The sequence below is a fragment of the Nerophis lumbriciformis genome, linkage group LG04 (genome assembly GCF_033978685.3).
Source record: "Nerophis lumbriciformis linkage group LG04, RoL_Nlum_v2.1, whole genome shotgun sequence".
In the NCBI taxonomy this organism is placed as follows: domain Eukaryota; kingdom Metazoa; phylum Chordata; class Actinopteri; order Syngnathiformes; family Syngnathidae; genus Nerophis; species Nerophis lumbriciformis.
In genome coordinates this window covers 67741944-67761761 of record NC_084551.2, presented here as the reverse complement: position 1 = coordinate 67761761, position 19818 = coordinate 67741944, and the positions used below count along the sequence as shown (strand labels likewise).

Sequence of the window (19818 nt, the reverse complement as noted above, 5' to 3'; positions counted from 1 at the left end):
CGATAAAAATTAGTAGCGAGCTGAATGTAGATAAAAGTAGCGGAGTAAAAGTAGCGTTTCTTCTCTATAAATATACTCAAGTAAAAGTAAAAGTATGTTGCATTAAAACTACTCTTAGAAGTACAATTTATCCCAAAAGTTACTCAAGTAGATGTAACGGAGTAAATGTAGCGCGTTGCTACCCACCTCTGGTAGTCACACATAAAGAGATTGGTGTGGACTGCAGGTTGACGCTTGTTCAATATATTTGGCTTTTGCTCGCTACATGTCGTTAATAGATGTTTTGTTACATCATCTTATGTTCCGTTTTCACAGGAAGACATATTTCAGCAACCTGGACTGCGGAGTGAATTTGCAGAAATAAGAGACTGCCTCGACACCGGCATGGCAGATTCTCTCTGTATCCTTTTAGAAAATGTCATAGTTTACTGCAGTGTGGGACAAACAAGCTGATAGCTAAAGCATGAAAGTAGCCTGTCTTTCCAAACAAACTTAAGGATGGTCTTGACTCTGTAATGACCTGCAGCTGGCAGCAACCACTCGGTAGCGGAGGCCCTGCTTCTCTTCCTGGATGCCCTCCCTGAGCCGGTGGTCCCCTACGCGTTCTACCAGCAGTGCCTGGAGTCTTGCTCCAATGCCAGCCAGTGTGAGAAGGTACACACTACCTTGTACTGTTTGACTATGTCACATTCAAATCACAATCAGTCTTACAATCTTTGTTCTTCTTTTTTAAGATTATTTCCACGCTACCTCAGTGCCATCGAAATGTTTTTAACTACTTAGCTGCCTTCCTGCGGGAGCTGTTGAGGAATTCTCCCAGCAATCGGTTAGACGTTACCATCATAGGTAAGACGATTAAAAAAAAAGATTGTTCCAACTCTCACTCTACTCAAAGTGCTTTTGGAAAGTGTTCACAGTGCGTCACTTTTTCCACATTTTGTTATGTTACAGGTAGACATGTCCGATAATGGCTTTTTTGCCGATATCTGATATTCCGATATTGTCCAACTCTTTCAATTACCGATACCGATATCAACCGATACAGATATATACAGTCGTGGAATTAATACAGAAACGTTAATTGTGCAGGCAGCTGCATACCTGCCAACTACTCCGGTTTTCTCGTAATTAGTACGGTTTTCATCAACCTATTCCGGGTTACGGTTGCAGTGATAAAAAGTATGGTTTTTCATTAATTAAAAATATATATTTTTAAAAAAGTTTTATTCACGAAATCGCGTAACAACAATGACAATCGACACTGCTTCCCGTAACTTCCTATCGAGCCATTCCGAATGCCATGCGCAAGGCTATTTATAGCACCGCTGCCAAGCACGAGGCACCAGTTGTATGGCGTCACAGTAGTGCCAAAAATCCGAGCACATAAAAACTGTTATCGCGCGCTGATTCTCCACTTCGTGCGCGCGCGCGACACCATTTTGCGCGTGCGTGGTGCCTTTCTGCGCGCTCTCTGTGTACTCCTGGCATCTCTCCTCGCGCTGTCATGTTTCTTTTTGGCACTTTGGGGGCGGGTATGCTTAGACGGCCCCTTCTTTCTGATTGGTCAGGCGAAAAACGCTGAAAAATGCTCAGAGCCAATCAGAGGTATAGCAGGGCGGGTCATCGTCAATATGTATCAAGATTTACGGAGGAAGAAGTGGATAAAAAAATGTCGCGCGCTGATGAAGGTTATTTCATAGCACATAAACACAATACAGGGTAATACAAAATGTGAGCCAAATAAATAAGACAACAAACACCATAATCACATCTTTCAGCCAGAACTGGTCCACCAGCAATAACATTATTTTATATTTTCACTTCTTCTTGAACATTTGTTTTCTAATTTATGGAATTTCTTTTGATTCAGCCATAAAATTAATGAAATAATCTTTGAATTTTGTTTTTAAAATGTTAAAAATAGCTTTTAATAATGTATTCTGAAACAGTTTAAAATAATCAGAGAACTGACTAACACTGACCCTACACAACTATGTTGCACAATTAAGTCTTTTTTTTTTTTTTAAAGCGAAAGAGGTAATTTCAACAGGTACAGCATCCTATGTCATATCTACATGTAATAAGATTTGTAACAAGGCAAACCGTTTGTAAATTGGTGGAAAATCGTGCAAGTTATGGTAATTTAATGAGTACATGTACCATTGACATCAATGTAATGATTGAGACTAGATGTCTGAAGTAAGATGGCTACAACGTTGCTACACTGGAGAATGATTGGTCATATGAAAAATGCTCACAGCCAATCAGAAAGAAGGGGCCGTCTAAGCATACCCGCCCCCAAAGTGCCAAAAAGAAACATGACAGCGCGAGGAGAGATGCCAGGAGTACACAGATAGCGCGCAGAAAGGCGTCGCGCATGCGCAGAAAGGCACCACGCGCGCGCAAAATGGTGTTGCGCGCGCGCACGAAGTGGAGAATCAGCGCGCGATAACAGTTTTTATGCGCTCGGATTTTTGGCACTAATGTGACGCCATACAGTTGCCATTGTTTCCAAACGAGCGAACGATCATGGAATCAGCCGGAGAAAAATCGCAAACGAGTCTTAAACCGAAAAGAAAACTGCAGTCATTCCGTGAAGAATATTCAAAAGCCTATCCGGGAATAATTATCCGTTCCAAAAAGGGTGAAAACTACGCGAATTGCACCTTGTGCAGACAAGATTTTTCGATCGGACACGGAGGAATTAGTGATGTAAAAGACCACGTTGGGACAAAAAAACACAAGTCTAATGCCGTTGCTAGCGATACAAGTGGAAAACTTTCAACGTTTTTCGTCTCCCAAACAGTGATGGTTTTAGCAACATTTTAACCTGTCTGAATGCTAATAATCATTTTGCGTCGGGGGGCTTCGCCCCCGTGAACCCCCCACCAGGACTTTGTCCTGGACCCTGGCTACTAGGTTTTTCTGATTTCAAAAGTTGGCAGGTATGCAGCTGTCATGTACAAAACCCAAAGCCAGTGAAGTTGGCACGTTGTGTAAATCGTAAATAAAAACAGAATACGATGATTTGCAAATCCTTTTCCACCTACCGTATTTTCCGCACTATAAGGCGCACCGGATTATTAGCCGCACCTTCTATGAATTACATATTTCATAATTTTGTCCACCAATAAGCCGCCCCGGACTAAAAGCCGCGCCTACGCTGCGCTAAAGTGAATGTCAAAAAAACGCTGCGCTAAAGTGAATGTCAAAAAAACAGTCAGATAGTTCAGTCAAACTTTAATAATATATTGAAAACCAGCGTTCTAACAACTCTGTCCCAAAATGTACGCAAATGTGCAATCACAAACATAGTAAAATTCAAAATGGTGTAGAGCAATAAATAGCAACATAATGTTGCTCGAACGTTAATGTCACAACACACAAAATAAACATAGCGCTCACCTTCTGAAGTTATTCTTCATTCGTAAATCCTTCGAATTCTTCGTCTTCGGTGTCCGAATTGAAAAGTTGCGCAAGCGTGGGATCCAAAAATGGCCGGCTCCGCCTCGTCGAAGTCATCGGATTCAGTGTCGCTGTTGTTGTGCAGCAGTTCTGTGAATCCTGCCTTCCGGAAAGCTCGGACCACAGTTGTGACCGAAACTATCTGCCCAGGCATTTACGATCCACTGGCAGATGTTGGCGTATGTCGACCGGCGCTATCTGCCCGTCTTAGTGAAGGTGTGTTCGCCTTCGGAGCTGTGTGAAAAAAGCCACCCGGCCTCTTCGCGTAAACTTCCCTTAACCACTCGCTCATCTTTTCTTCATCCATCCATCCCTTCGAGTTAGCTTTTATGATGACGCCGGCTGGAAAGGTCTCTTTTGGCAAGGTCTTCCTTTTGAATATCACCATGGGTGGAAGTTAGCATGGCAAGCTAGAACCACAGTGAAGGATGACTCCTCATTCCCTGTGGTGCGAATATTCACCGTACGTGCTCCCGTTCCACAGTGCAGTTCACAGGAATATCAGTTGCTGTGAAATACGGTAGTAATCCGTGTGCAGATGGAGAGATTGCGTCTTTTTATGAACTGGATCCTTGTCGCGTAGTAGGAGCCATTTTGTGGTCTTTACAGATGTAAACAGGAAATGAAACGTACGGTGATATCCGCGTTTTTTCTTCTTCTTCCGGGGGCGGGTGAAGCGCTTCCTGTTCTATGGGGGCGGGTGAAGCGCTTCCTGTTCTATGGGGGCGGGTGCTTTCCTTGGCGGTTGCTTGCGTAGAAGAAGAAGCGCTTCCTGTTCTACCGGGAAAAAAGATGGCGGCTGTTTACCGAAGTTGCGAGATCGAAACTTTATGAAAATTAATCGTAATAAAGCGCACCGGGTTATAAGGCGCACTGTTAGCTTTTGAGAAAATTTGTGGTTTTTAGGTGCGCCTTATAGTGCGGAAAATACGGTATATTCAATTGGAATACACAGCAAAGACAAGATATTCAATGTTGGAACTGGTAAACATCCATCCATCCATCCATTTCCTACCGCTTATTCCCTTTGGGGTCGCGGGGGGCGCTGGAGTCTATCTCAGCTACAATCGGGCGGAAGACGGGGTACACCCTGGACAAGTCGCCACCTCATCGCAGGGCCAACACAGACAGATAGACAACATTCACACTCACATTCACACACTAGGGCCCATTTAGTGTTGCCAATCATCTTATCCCCAGGTGCATGTCTTTGGTAAACAGTTATTTTTTGCAAATATTAGCTCATGTGGAATTTGATGCCTGCAACATGTTTCAAAAAAGCAAGTGGCAAAAAAGACTGAGAAAGTTGAGGAATGGTGATCAAACGCTTATTTGGAACATCCCACAGGTGAACAGGCTAATTGGGAACAGGTGGGTGCCATGATTGGGTATAAAAGCAGCTCCCATGAAATGCTCAGTCATTCACAAACAAGGATGGGGTGAGGGTCACCACTTTGTGAACAAATGCGTGAGCAAAGTGTTGAACAGTTTAACAACAACATTTCTCAACAAGCTATATTGCAAGGAATTTTGAGATTTCACCATCTACGCTCCATAATATCATCAAAACGTTCAGAGGATCTGGAGAAATCACTGCACGTTAGCAGAAACCAACATTGAATGCCCGTGACCTTCGATCACTCAGGCGGTACTACATCAAAAACCGATATCAGCGTGTGAAGGATATCACCACATGGGCTCAAGAACACTTCAGAAAACCATTGTCAGTAACTACAGTTTGTCGCTACATCTGTAAGTGCAAGTTAAAACTCTACTATGCAAAACGAAAGCCATTTATCAACAACACCCAGAAACGCCGCCGGTTTCGCTGGGCCCGAGCTCATCTAAGATGGACTGATGCAAAGTGGAAAAGTGTTCTGTGGTCTGACGAGTCCACATTTCAAATTGTTTTTAGAAACTGTGGACGTTGTGTCCTACGGACCAAAGAGGAAAAGAACCAGCCGGACTGTTAAAGGCGCAAAGTTCAAAAGCCAGCATGTGTGATGGTATGGGGGTGTATTAGTGGCCAAGACATGGGTAACTTACACATCTGTGAAGGCACCATTAATGCTGAAAGGTACATACAGGTTTTGGAGCAACATATTTTGGTATCCAATTAACGTCTTTTTCATGGACGCCCCTGCTTATTTCAGCAAGACAATGCCAAGCCACGTGTTACATCAACGTGGCTTCATAGTAAAAGAGTGCGGGTACTAGACTGGCCTGCCTGTAGTCCAGACCTGTCTCCCATTGAAAATGTGTGGCGCATTATGAAGCCTAAAATAGCAGAAGGGAGACCCCCGGACTGTTGAACAACTTAAGCTGTACATCAAGCAAGAATGGGAAAGAATTCCACCTGAAAAGCTTCAAAATTTGGTCTCTTCAGTGCCCAAACGTTTACTGAGTGTTGTTAAAAGGAAAGGCCATGTAACACAGTGGTGAACATGCCCCTGTGACAACTTTTTTGCAATGTGTTAATGATTATTTGCAAAAAATATATATATATGTTTTTCAGTTGGAACATTAAATATCTTGTCTTTGCAGTCTATTCAATTGAATATAAGTTGAAAAGGATTTGCAAATCATTGTATTCTGTTTTTATTTACAAATTACACAACGTGCCAACTTCACTGGTTTTGGGTTTTGTAAGATGCACATCGCATGTCTCTTTTTTCCAACATTAAAACAACTACTAATAATGTCAGCCATCCCTCAGAAACTTTAAATGTGCAGGCAGCTGTCATATACATTACACCTGTAATATTTCAACCTACAACAATAATTCAGTCTTAACTTTAATTGCCAATTTTGATAGGATGGACTTTATTCATTCCACAATGGGGAAATTATGTTGTATCAAAAAGTCCACAAAACATAGGGTTAAACAACCACACAAAACAAGAGGGACAAAATGTACCGTATTTTTCAGAGTATAAGTCGCACCGGCCGAAAATGCATAATAAAGAAGGAAAAAAACATATATAAGTCGCATTGGAGTATAAGTTGCATTTTTTGGGGACATTTATTTCATAAAAGCCAACAGCAAGAATAGACATTTGAAAGGCAATTTAAAAATAAATGAAGAATAGTGAACAACAGGCTGAATAAGTGTACGTTATATGAGGCATAAATAACCAACTGGTATGTTAACGTAACATATTATGGTAAGAGTCATTCAAATAACTATAACATATAGAACATGCTATACGTTTACCAAACAATCTGTCACTCCTAATCGCTAAATCCCATGAAATCTTATACGTCTAGTCTCTTACGTGAATGACATCAATAATATTATTTGATATTTTACGCTAATGTGTTAATCATTTCACACATAAGTCGCTCCCGAGTATAAGTCGCACCCCCGGCCAAACTATGAAAAAAACTGCGACTTATAATCCGAAAAATACGGTGCTGTCTTTTGTGATGTTGATTGAGCTGCCAGTTTTTGACTGTAAAATCTACGGTTGTTGTTTTTAACGGTGTATTACTGTAAATGGGAAGACGCTACATTTGTTTTTACGCTAGAAAAAAAGGCAGCTAAGTTGCCAGAATAAAAAAAATAACTTGTACTGTTTTTCCATTCACAATATAATGTTGTAAAAACCAATGTCAATTTAACACAACAATTCTGGCAACTAAGCAGGCAGCTTTTTTCGTTAAACCCCCTCAAAATAACAGTAGTACTGTTTTTCCATTTACCGTAAAATGTTGTAAAAAATACAAAAAACACTATATTTTACAGCAAAATTTTGTAAATGTAAAGTTTTTACTGTAAAATCGACAGTCTACTTAAAACAATTTATATACCGTATTTTTCGGACTATAAGCCGCTCCGGAGTATAAGTTGCACCGGCTGAAAATGCATAATAAAGAAGGGAAAAAACATATATAAGTCGCACTGGAGTATAAGTCGCATTTTTTGGGGAAATTAATTTGATAAAAGCCAACACCAAGAATAGACATTTGAAAGGCAATTTAAAATAAATGAAGAATAGTGAACAACAGGCTGAATAAGTGTACGTTATATGAGGCATAAATAACCAACTGGTATGTTAACGTAACATATTATGGTAAGAGTCATTCAAATAACTATAACATATAGAACATGCTATACGTTTACCAAACAATCTGTCACTCCTAATCGCTAAATCCCATGAAATCTTATACGTCTAGTCTCTTACGTCAATGACATCAATAATATTATAATGTGTTAATAATTTCACACATAAGTCGCTCCTGAGTATAAGTCGCACCCCCGGCCAAACTATGAAAAAAACTGCGACTTATAGTCCGAAAAATACGGTAAGTTTAAAACATAACAAACATATCAAATAAATTTCCCCCAAAAATGAGACTCATACTCCAATGCGACTTATATATGTTTTTTTCCTACTTTATTATGCATTTTCGGCCGGTGCGACTTATACTCCGAAAAATACAGTACATTTTGGCCCTCTTGTTTTGTGTGGTTGTTTAACCCTATGTTTTGTAGACTTTTAACAAGATTATCATGGTTCTTCTTCTTTGTACTTTGTAAACACTTTAAGTTTGAAGAGTTTCTTGAAGTGGATCATATTAGTACATTGTTTGATTGCTTTGCTTAATCCATTCCATCATTTAATTCCACATACTGATATACTGAAGGTCTTAAGTGTTGTACGTGCATACAAATGTTTTAAATTACATTTCTCTCTAAGATTATATTTCTCCTCTTTTGTTGAGAAGAATTATTGTATATTCTTGGGTAGCAGGTTATAGTTTTAGCTGTTTGCAAATTCACTATGTCGTAGAATTTCAGAATCTTTGATTCAATAAATAAAATATTTGTGTGTTCTCTATATCCAACATGATGTATTATTATAACTGATCTTTTTTGTAACACCGTTAATGAATGAAGTGTACTTTTGTAATTATTTCCCCATATTTCTGCACAATAACTCAGATATGGTAACACTAGTGAGCAGTAGAGAATATGAAGTGATTTTTTTGTCTAGAACATGTTTTGCTTTATTCATTATTGACGTGTTTCTTGCTACCGTATTTTCCGCACCATAAGGCGCCCTGGGTTATAAGCCGCGCCTTCAATGAACGGCATATTTCAAAACTTTGTCCACCTATAAGCCGCCCCGTGTTATAAGCCGCATCTAACTGCGCTAAAGGGAATGTCAAAAAAACAGTCAGATAGGTCAGTCAAACTTTAATAATATATTAAAAACCAGCGTGATGTGGGCGCGCATGGAGTCGTATATCAACATGGACGGAGCTGCGTGAAAAAAGCCACCCGGCCTCTTCGCGTAAACTTAAACTTACCTTAACCACTCGCTCATCTTTTCTTCATCCATCCATCCCTTCGAGTTAGCTTTTATGATGACGCCGGCTGGAAAGGTCTCTTTTGGCAAGGTCTTCCTTTTGAATATCACCATGGGTGGAAGTTTCTGGCCATTAGCATGGCAAGCTAGAACCACAGTGAAGGATGACTTCTCATTCCCTGTGGTGCGAATATTCACCGTACGTGCTCCCGTTGTATCCACAGTGCGGTTCACAGGAATATCAAAAGTCAGTGGAACCTCGTCCATGTTGATAATGTTCTCTGGCCGGATCTTTTTTTCAGCTATCTTGTTTTTACAATATGCACGGAAAGTAGCCAGCTTTTCTTGAAAGTCTTTAGGCAGTTGCTGTGAAATAGTAGTCCGTGTGCGGATGGAGAGATTGCGTCTTTTCATGAACCGGAAACCTGTCGCTTAGTAGGAGCCATTTTGTGGTCTTTACAGATGTAAACACACAAAGGAAATGAAACGTAATATCCGCGCGCTTCTTCTTCTTCTACGCGGGCGGGTGGTTGCTTACAGTAGAAGAAGAAGCGCTTCCTGTTCTATGGGGGCGGGTGCTTACCTTGGCGGTTGCTTGGCGTAGAAGAAGAAGCGCTTCCTCTTCTACGGGGAAAAAAGATGGCGGCTGTTTACCGTAGTTGCGAGACCGAAACTTTATGAAAAGGAATCTTAATATTAATCCATATATAAAGCGCACCGGGTTATAAGCCGCACTGTCAGCTTTTGAGTAAATTTGTGGTTTTTAGGTGCGGCTAATAGTGCGGAAAATACGGTAGGTTGAATAATTTGGGTCCTAGTATTGATCCCTGAGGTACACCACAGGATATATTTAGCGTTGTAGAGGTGTGTTCGCCTAGCTTCACGTATTGTTTCCTGTTCATTAGATAACTTCTTATCCAGTTTAAGACTAACCCTCTGATGCCATATCGTTCTAGTTTTTTGATTAAAATATTGTGATTAATTGTGTCAAATGCTTTAGTTAGATCCATAAAAACTGCTGCCGCACATTTTTTATTATCATTGGTAATTTCTTCTGTAATTTCAATTAAAGCCATGGAAGTTGAAACATTAGCTCTGTATCCATATTGATTTTCTTCGAGTATTCTATTTTTATTTATGAAACTCTCTAATCTGTTATTGACCTTAATCAATTCATGGTAAACACGTGCTGTTCCACTGTATTAGCATCTGATTTGCCAGTATAGAGACTTAAAAAAATGTTCTTAAAGGAGCTCTAAACCTGCCAACAATTTATGAACTCAGTGGCCTAGTGGTTAGAGTGTCCGCCCTGAGATCGGTAGGTTGTGGGTTCAAACCCCGGCCGAGTCATACCAAAGACTATAAAAATGGGACCCATTACCTCCCTGCTTGGCACTCAGCATCAAGGGTTGGAATTGGGGGTTAAATCACCAAAAATGATTCCCGGGCGCGGCCACCGCTGCTGCCCACTGCTCCCCTCACCTCCCAGGGGGTGATCAAGGGTGATGGGTCAAATGCAGAGAATAATTTCGCCACACCTAGTGTGTGTGTGACAATCATTGGTACTTTAACTTTAACTTTAATGAACTCCTGCCATTTGTTTTGTTTTCGCACAGGCACCATCTTTGCCTCGCTGCTCCTGAGGTCGCCCACCAAGCAAGACCTGGCGGAGAAGAGGAAGGCGCGGGAGTTCTTCCAGCACTTCCTAGTGCAGGGATCTTCGTCCTAGATCGGAGGACCGACGACGTTAAAAAAAACACTAAAAGCTATTGTCCTATATTTGAAATAAACTGTTTATAATAATGCCATCTCCGGGTTGGGGAGGAGATCTTGCCCCAAGTGGAGGAGTTCAAGTACCTCGGAGTGAGGGAAGAGTGGATCGTGAGATCGACAAGCGGATCGGTGCGGCGTCTTCGGTAATGCGGACGCCGTATCGATCCGTTGTGGTGAAGAAGGAGCTGAGCCGGAAGGCAAAGCTCTCAATTTACTGGTTGATCTACATGGTCATGAGCTTTGGGTTATGACCGAAAGGACAAGATCCCGGCTGAAATGAGTTTCCTCCGCCGGGTGGCGGGGCTCTCCCTTAGAGATAGGGTGAGAAGCTCTGCCATCCGGGGGGAGCTCAAAGTAAAGCCGCTGCTCCTCCACATCGAGAGGAGCCAGATGAGGTGGTTCGGGCATCTGGTCAGGATGCCACCCGAATGTTTAGGGCACGGGGAAGACCCAGGACACGTTGGGAAGACTATGTCTCCCGGCTGGCTTGGGAACGCCCCGGGAAGAGCTGGACAAAGTGGCTGGGGAAAGGAAAGTCTGGGCTTCCCTGCTTAGGCTGCTGCCCCCGCGACCCGACCTCGGATAAGCGGAAGAAGATGGATGTTTAACAATTGTGCATACGTCCTCACAAACATTAAGATAGTATGATTAATTTAAGTGACTTATCTGTGTATGTAGTCTGTTGTATTACTGTCAAGCATCTAGAGACCACTTTTTAATGTATATTTTATTTAAAAACAATTTGTATTTTACTGCCTGTGATCCCAGCAGTCAAGTCTTTTCTATATAAAGTTGTTGGAAAACGACTCTGTGTTGTGTTGTATTTCCTTACACATTTATTGTAAATGAAAAAAAAAAATAATAACAAAAAAAATAGTTTCGAATAGAAAGTGAAAGACTTAGTCCTGTTCTATGTGCTATATTTCCCATAATCCACTGCGCGCGGCGTCACTTGGCATCCTCGGGAGGGGACATGGTCGGAAGAAAGTGCTTAACATCCAAAGCACGGGAATAAACCCCAAAAAAAAGCCAACACAGGTACATATACTTTGAAATATCGCGACGCTGTTGCCTGCGTTTGCTGTGAGCCTTTGGCCTTGTGATCTTGTCAAATGTCCGCGTTGCGTCCGGGAGAATATATTTGCGCTCCCGAGAGGTCAGCTGTCGACATTAAAACGTTAGGGGACTCGCCGAGGAGCTAAGCTAGCTGCTAACTGCTAGCTGCTAGCTGCTAGCTGCTAGCGACGCTGCACTGCCTTCGTAGTAACGCTAGCTAATGCTAACTGCTAATTCTCATGTTGTGGGGAGAATGCGGGAGTGAATAATCATACATGTTGGACCAAAAAAACAAAAAAAATATGGGTCGCGAAAGTCACAAAGTTGCTCCGGCGAACACATTAAAATGTATTATTTTAAACAACAAATCGAATTTAAAAAAAAAAAATTTTGGTAGCTCTTCGTTAGCATAACAGGCAAAAAATGCTAAGAACGAAAATGGTGACAATGATCATACTAAAATGTCCTGCCGCTGTGTAGTTAGACAGAATTTGCTAGAAAAAATAGGTATTTAGCAGGCCAACGTGTGTGTTGTGTGTAACGGCGCCCCAGTCAGGTTTGTCTTCAAATCAAAAACTGTTACTTTAAAAAGTCACTGTGACGTCACAAAGTACACATAACGCTCTTTGAATTGTACATCAAAATTGATTGAGCGCTTGGCAACTGTCATTGATGGTGGAAAGTTCCAGAAGTCCTCCCTCCTGTTTACATTGGTACTGCAGTGTGCACCCACTCTTGTGTAAGACCCCCGTTTACACTAAACCGGCTAAGGTTATCCAGGGTAAATCCCACCTAACCTTATCCTTGTCCACACACACACACACACACAATGGTCGTTTAAGACCCCGTCCGCCGGCGCAACTCTATTCTATTATTCTATTATTCTATTCTAATACGCATGCGTGGAAAATGCGCACGTCTTAGTCACCTCCACTGTTGCTTTGTGTGCAAGTTCTTAAAGTTAACTTATCCAGTGTTGTGGTATTTCAATTACCGTATTTTCCGCACCATAAGGCGCCCTGGGTTATAAGCAGCGCCTTCAATGAACGGCATATTTCAAAACTTTGTCCACCTATAAGCCGCCCCGTGTTATAAGCCGCATCTAACTGCGCTAAAGGAATGTCAAAAAAAACAGTCAGATAGGTCAGTCAAACTTTAATAATATATTAAAAACCAGCGTGATGTGGGCGCGCATGGAGTCGTATATCAACATGGACGGAGCTGCGTGAAAAAAGCCACCCGGCCTCTTCGCGTAAACTTAAACTTACCTTAACCACTCGCTCATCTTTTCTTCATCCATCCATCCCTTCGAGTTAGCTTTTATGATGACGCCGGCTGGAAATGTCTCTTTTGGCAAGGTCTTCCTTTTGAATATCACCATGGGTGGAAGTTTCTGGCCATTAGCATGGCAAGCTAGAACCACAGTGAAGGATGACTTCTCATTCCCTGTGGTGCGAATATTCACCGTACGTGCTCCCGTTGTATCCACAGTGCGGTTCACAGGAATATCAAAAGTCAGTGGAACCTCGTCCATGTTGATAATGTTCTCTGGCCGGATCTTTTTTTCAGCTATCTTGTTTTTACAATATGCACGGAAAGTAGCCAGCTTTTCTTGACAGTCTTTAGGCAGTTGCTGTGAAATAGTAGTCCCTGTGCGGATGGAGAGATTGCGTCTTTTCATGAACCGGATCCCTGTCGCTTAGTAGGAGCCATTTTGTGGTCTTTACAGATGTAAACACACAAAGGAAATGAAACGTAATATCCGCGCGCTTCTTCTTCTTCTATGCGGGCGGGTGGTTGCTTACAGTAGAAGAAGAAGCGCTTCCTGTTCTATGGGGGCGGGTGCTTACCTTGGCGGTTGCTTGCGTAGAAGAAGAAGCACTTCCTCTTCTACGGGGAAAAAAGATGGCGGCTGTTTACCGTAGTTGCGAGACCGAAACTTTATGAAAATGAATCTTAATATTAATCCATATATAAAGCGCACCGGGTTATAAGCCGCACTGTCAGCTTTTGAGTAAATTTGTGGGTTTTAGGTGCGGCTAATAGTGCGGAAAATACGGTACTAGTAAAAAACATAAGTTTGTGTTGAATTTGAAAAAAAACAACATTTTTTTTTTCACTAAAGAAGGGTTCGGTGAAGGCGTATATGAAACTGGTGGGGTTCGCTACCTCCAACAAGGTTAAGAACCACTGGACTAGACGTATAAGATTTCATGGGATTTAGCGATTAGGAGTGACAGATTGTTTGGTAAACGTATAGCATGTTCTATATGTTATAGTTATTTGAATGACTCTTACCATAATATGTTACGTTAACATACCAGTTGGTTATTTATGCCTCATATAACGTACACTTATTCAGCCTGTTGTTCACTATTCTTCATTTATTTTAAATTGCCTTTCAAATGTCTATTCTTGCTGTTGGCTTTTATCAAATACATTTCCCCCAAAAATGCGACTTATACTCCAGTGCGACTAATATATGTTTTTTTTCCTTCTTTATTATGCATTTTCAGCCGGTGCGACTTATAGTCCGGAAAATACGGTATATAAATTGTTTTAAGTAGACTGTTGATTTTACAGTAAAAACTGTACATTTACAAAATTTTGCTGTAAAATATAGTGGGGTTTTTTTGTTGTTTTTTTCAACATGCTAACTGCTAATTCTCATGTTGTGGGGAGAATGCGGGAGTGAATAATCATACATGTTGGACCAAAAAACAAAAAAATATGGGTCGCGAAAGTCACAAAGTTGCTCCGGCGAACACATTAAAATTTATTATTTTAAACAACAAATCGAATTTTTAAAAAAAAATTTGGTGGCTTTTCGTTAGCATAACAGGCAAAAAATGCTAAGAACGAAATGGTGACAATGATCATACTAAAATGTCCTGCCGCTGTGTAGTTAGACAGAATTTGCTCGAAAAATAGGTATTTAGCAGGCCAACGTGTGTGTTGTGTGTAACGGCGCCCCAGTCAGGTTTGTCTTCAAATCAAAAACTGTTACTTTAAAAAGTCACTGTGACGTCACAAAGTACACATAACGCTCTTTGAATTGTACATCAAAATTAATTGAGCGCTTGGCAACTGTCATTGATGGTGGAAAGTTCCAGAAGTCCTCCCTCCTGTTTACATTGGTACTGCAGTGTGCACCCACTCTTGTGTAAGACCCCCGTTTACACTAAGCCGGCTAAGGTTATCCAGGGTGAATCCCACCTAACCTTATCCTTGTCCACACACACACACACACAATGGTCGTTTAAGACCCCGTCCGCCGGCGCAACTCTATTCTATTATTCTATTCTAATTAGGGCTGCAGCTAACGATTATTTTTCTATCGATTAATCTATAGATTATTTTTTTCGATTAATCGGTTAATCTATAGATTATTTTTTCGATTAATCTATAGATTATTTTTCCTTTTACCGATTTTTTTTTAATTTAAAATGAAGAGGAAAAAATAAATGTAGGCCAGTTTTTTCAAAAGGCATGGCTTTTATTTACAAAAACAAAAGTATGGCCACTCAGTCAACATTGACAACAACATGACAAAATATTCTGTAACAATGTAAACATTTAAAACTTTTAACATTTAACAAAATTAAAAGTAGCTTATTTGCTTTTTAATGTGCAAATATAAAAGTAAACATCCAGTGCAAATCTTAATATTCTGGAATAGTATAAGCATTTCAAAAGTAAAAGTATTGCTTATTTTGCTTTAAAATGTGCAAAAATAAAGATAAACATCCAATGCAAAACGGAAATATTCTGTAACAAGTGTAAACATTTCAACAAAAGTAAAAGTATTGCTTATTTGCTAAAATGTGCAAAAATAAAGCTAAACATCCAATACAAAAAAGTGTAGTGTAAACATTTCAACAAAAGTAAAAGTATTGCTTATTTTGCTTAATAACACAACAATGATAGTATGATTAAAGTGAAAGTTAATTGTTGGTTTGTACATAGTATATGTAACTGTTAATGTTGTAAAAGGTATTTGCACAACTAATTAACGTTAGCGTTTTTGACACGTCTTGTGCCGTGGGGTTCTTTCAGGACCGACAGACTGAACGCCAGACGGCTTTGCCAGGTTTACAATCTTTTAATTTTACACAAAGTCTTTTCTCTTCCAACTGCGCGGATCGCGCACCTGGGCACGATTGCGGCGTCGCTCCCGGCGCGCCCCGCCTCGCCGCTCGCTCGCCGCCGCCGCCTCTCCACAGCGTTAAAGAGGAGCGCGTCTTTGTAAACACTGAACAGGCACGCCAAACGCGCCTCTCAGAGCGAAACGGTGCTTTAGTTTATGAATTTACAACGCAGATACAAATGACACATTCATGTTTTTGTGTAATAATGACAACGTATACGCACGCGGACGATTGACTTGTTGATGGTGATGGCAAGAACGCTGTCGGGGGTTTTCTTTTCAAATGTTCGTTCATAGCCGTTGTGCTGCTATGATAGGCCATTTCCGCTCGACACAGTGTGCATACAACAACATTATTAGGCCGTTTATTGAAATACTCCCACACTTTTGACGACTTTTGGCGTGCTTTTTTCCCCTCGCTCGCATCGTCTGCTTTGCGCTCCGCCATGACAGTAAAGTAGAGTGACGTAAATATGCGACGCGCCGACGCACAAAAACGGCGTCGACGTATTTACGTAACCGATGACGTCGACTACGTCGACGCGTCCTTTCAGCCTTAATTCTAATACGCATGCGTGGAAAATGCGCACGTCTTAGTCACCTCCACTGTTGCTTTGTGTGCAAGTTCTTAAAGTGAACTTATCCAGTGTTGTGGTATTTCAATTACCGTATTTTTCGGACTATAAGTCGCAGGTTTTTTTTCATAGTTTGGCCTGGGGGTGCGACTTATACTCAGGAACGACTTTTGTGTGAAATTATTAACACATTACCGTGAAATATCAAATAATATTATTTAGCTCATTCACGTAAGAGACTAGACCAGTGGTTCTTAACCTGGGTTCGATGGAACCCTAGGGGTTCGGTGAGTCGGCCTCAGGGGTTCGGCGGAGGTCAAGACACACCCAACTCATCGTGTAAATAAAAACTTCTCCCTATCGGCGCAAACAATTTTCCCTCTAATTTTCCATCTGATTTGCAGTTGTGTAATTTGTTGTGAGTTCATGCACTGTGTTTGTGTTGTTCTTTGAACAAGGTGATTTTCATGCACGGTTCATTTTGTGTACTAGTAAAAAACATAAGTTTGTCTTGAATTTGAAAAAAACCCAACATTTTTTTTTCACTAAAGAAGGGTTCGGTGAAGGCGCATATGAAACTGGTGGGGTTCGCTACCTCCAACAAGGTTAAGAACCACTGGACTAGACGTATAAGATTTCATGGGATTTAGCGATTAGGAGTGACAGATTGTTTGGTAAACGTATAGCATGTTCTATATGTTATAGTTATTTGAATGACTCTTACCATAATATGTTACGTTAACATACCAGTTGCTTATTTATGCCTCATATAACGTACACTTATTCAGCCTGTTGTTCACTATTCTTTATTTATTTTAAATTGCCTTTCAAATGTCTATTCTTGCTGTTGGCTTTTATCAAATACATTTCCCCAAAAAATGCGACTTATACAGTGCGACTTATATATGTTTTTTCCCTTCTTTATTATGCATTTTGAGCCGGTGCGACTTATACTCCGGAGCGACTTATAGTCCGGAAAATATTGTATATAAATTGTTTTAAGTAGACTGTTGATTTTACAGTAAAAACTGTACATTTACAAAATTTTGCTGTAAAATATAGTGTTTTTTTGTTTTTTTTTGTTTTTTACAACATTTTACGGTAAATGGAAAAATAGTACTACTGTTATTTTGAGGGGGTTTAACGAAAAAAGCTGCCTGCTTAGTTGCCAGAATTGTTGTGTTAAATTGACATTGGTTTTTACAACATTATATTGTGAATGGAAAAACAGTACAAGTTATTTTTTTTATTCTGGCAATTTAGCTGCCTTTTTTTCTAGCGTAAAAACAAATGTAGCGTCTTCCCATTTACAGTAATACACCGTTAAAAACAACAACCGTAGATTTTACAGTCAAAAACTGGCAGCTCAATCAACATAATTTTATCACGTAAGACAGCACCGTATTTTTCGGACTATAAGTCGCAGTTTTTTTCATAGTTTGGCCGGGGGTGCGTCTTATACTCAGGAGCGACTTATGTGTGAAATTATTAACACATTACCGTAAAATATCAACTAATATTATTGATGTCATTCACGTAAGAGACTAGACGTATAAGATTTCATGGGATTTAGCGATTAGGAGTGACAGATTGTTTGGTAAACGTATAGCATGTTCTATATGTTATAGTTATTTGAATGACTCTTACCATAATATGTTACGTTAACATACCAGTTGGTTATTTATGCCTCATATAACGTACACTTATTCAGCCTGTTGTTCACTATTCTTCATTTATTTTGAATTGCCTTTCAAATGTCTATTCTTGCTGTTGGCTTTTATCAAATACATTTCCCCAAAAAATGCGACTTATACTCCAGTGCGACTTATATATGTTTTTTCCCTTCTTTATTATGCATTTTCGGCCGGTGCGACTTATATATGTTTTTTTCCTTCTTTATTATGCATTTTCGGCCGGTGCGACTTATACTCCGGTGCGACTTATATATGTTTTTTTCCTTCTTTATTATGCATTTTCGGCCGGTGCGACTTATACTCCGGTGCGACTTATATATGTTTTTTTCCTTCTTTATTATGCATTTTCGGCCGGTGCGGCTTATACTCCGGTGCGACTTATATATGTTTTTTTCCTTCTTTATTATGCATTTTCGGCCGGTGAGACTTATACTCCGGTGCGACTTATATATGTTTTTTTCCTTCTTTATTATGCATTTTCGGCCGGTGCGGCTTATACTCCGTTGCGACTTATATATGTTTTTTTCCTTCTTTATTATGCATTTTCGGCCGGTGCGACTTATACTCCGGTGCGACTTATATATGTTTTTTTCCTTCTTTATTATGCATTTTCGGCCGGTGCGACTTATACTCCGGTGCGACTTATATATGTTTTTTTCCTTCTTTATTATGCATTTTCGGCCGGTGAGACTTATACTCCGGTGCGACTTATATATGTTTTTTTCCTTCTTTATTATGCATTTTCGGCCGGTGCGACTTATACTCCGTTGCGACTTATATATGTTTTTTTCCTTCTTTGTTATGCATTTTCGGCCGGTGCGACTTATACTCCGGTGCGACTTATATATGTTTTTTTCCTTCTTTATTATGCATTTTCGGCCGGTGCGACTTATACTCCGGTGCGACTTATATATGTTTTTTTCCTTCTTTATTATGCATTTTCGGCCGGTGCGACTTATACTCCGGTGCGACTTATATATGTTTTTTTCCTTCTTTATTATGCATTTTCGGCCGGTGCGACTTATACTCCGGTGCGACTTATATATGTTTTTTTCCTTCTTTATTATGCATTTTCGGCCGGTGAGACTTATACTCCGGTGCGACTTATATATGTTTTTTTCCTTCTTTATTATGCATTTTCGGCCGGTGCGACTTATACTCCGTTGCGACTTATATATGTTTTTTTCCTTCTTTGTTATGCATTTTCGGCCGGTGCGACTTATACTCCGGTGCGACTTATATATGTTTTTTTCCTTCTTTATTATGCATTTTCGGCCGGTGCGACTTATACTCCGGTGCGACTTATATATGTTTTTTTCCTTCTTTATTATGCATTTTCGGCCGGTGCGACTTATACTCCGGTGCGACTTATATATGTTTTTTTCCTTCTTTGTTATGCATTTTCGGCCGGTGCGACTTATATATGTTTTTTTCCTTCTTTATTATGCATTTTCGGCCGGTGCGACTTATGCTCCGGTGCGGCTTATATATGTTTTTTTCCTTCTTTATTATGCATTTTCGGCCGGTGCGACTTATACTCCGGTGCGACTTATATATGTTTTTTTCCTTCTTTATTATGCATTTTCGGCCGGTGCGACTTATACTCCAGAGCGACTTATAGTCCGAAAAATACGGTAACTGGAATCCAGTGTGCTGTGGGGCCCTATTGTAGTGAATCACACCCGAGCCATCATCCATCCATACATTTTACTACCGCTTGTCCCGGTCGCGGGGGTTGCTGGAGCCTATCTCAGCTGCATTCGGGCGGAAGGCGGGGTACACCCTGGACAAGTCGC

General features: G+C 40.5%; 2 protein-coding genes across 5 annotated transcripts in view; both read left to right on the top strand.

Annotated features, from left to right (window-relative positions):
* inpp5b (inositol polyphosphate-5-phosphatase B) overlaps positions 1 to 10773 on the top strand; it is a 64166-nt gene extending 53393 nt beyond the window's left edge. For all 4 annotated transcript variants that reach the window (XM_072913109.1, XM_061958793.2, XM_072913110.1 and 1 more), the window contains 4 exons: positions 316 to 400; positions 527 to 654; positions 735 to 846; positions 10394 to 10773. In XM_072913109.1, the coding sequence (XP_072769210.1) occupies positions 316 to 400; positions 527 to 654; positions 735 to 846; positions 10394 to 10506 (438 nt within the window). In that variant the 3' untranslated portion in view covers positions 10507 to 10773. The remainder of the gene's footprint in view (positions 1 to 315; positions 401 to 526; positions 655 to 734; positions 847 to 10393) is intronic.
* A 723-nt stretch (positions 10774 to 11496) lies between these two features.
* Positions 11497 to 19818, top strand: part of mtf1 (metal-regulatory transcription factor 1) — an 81698-nt gene continuing 73376 nt past the window's right edge. The window contains exon 1 of the mRNA XM_061958794.2: positions 11497 to 11588. The gene's annotated coding sequence lies outside the window, so the exon portion shown is untranslated. The remainder of the gene's footprint in view (positions 11589 to 19818) is intronic.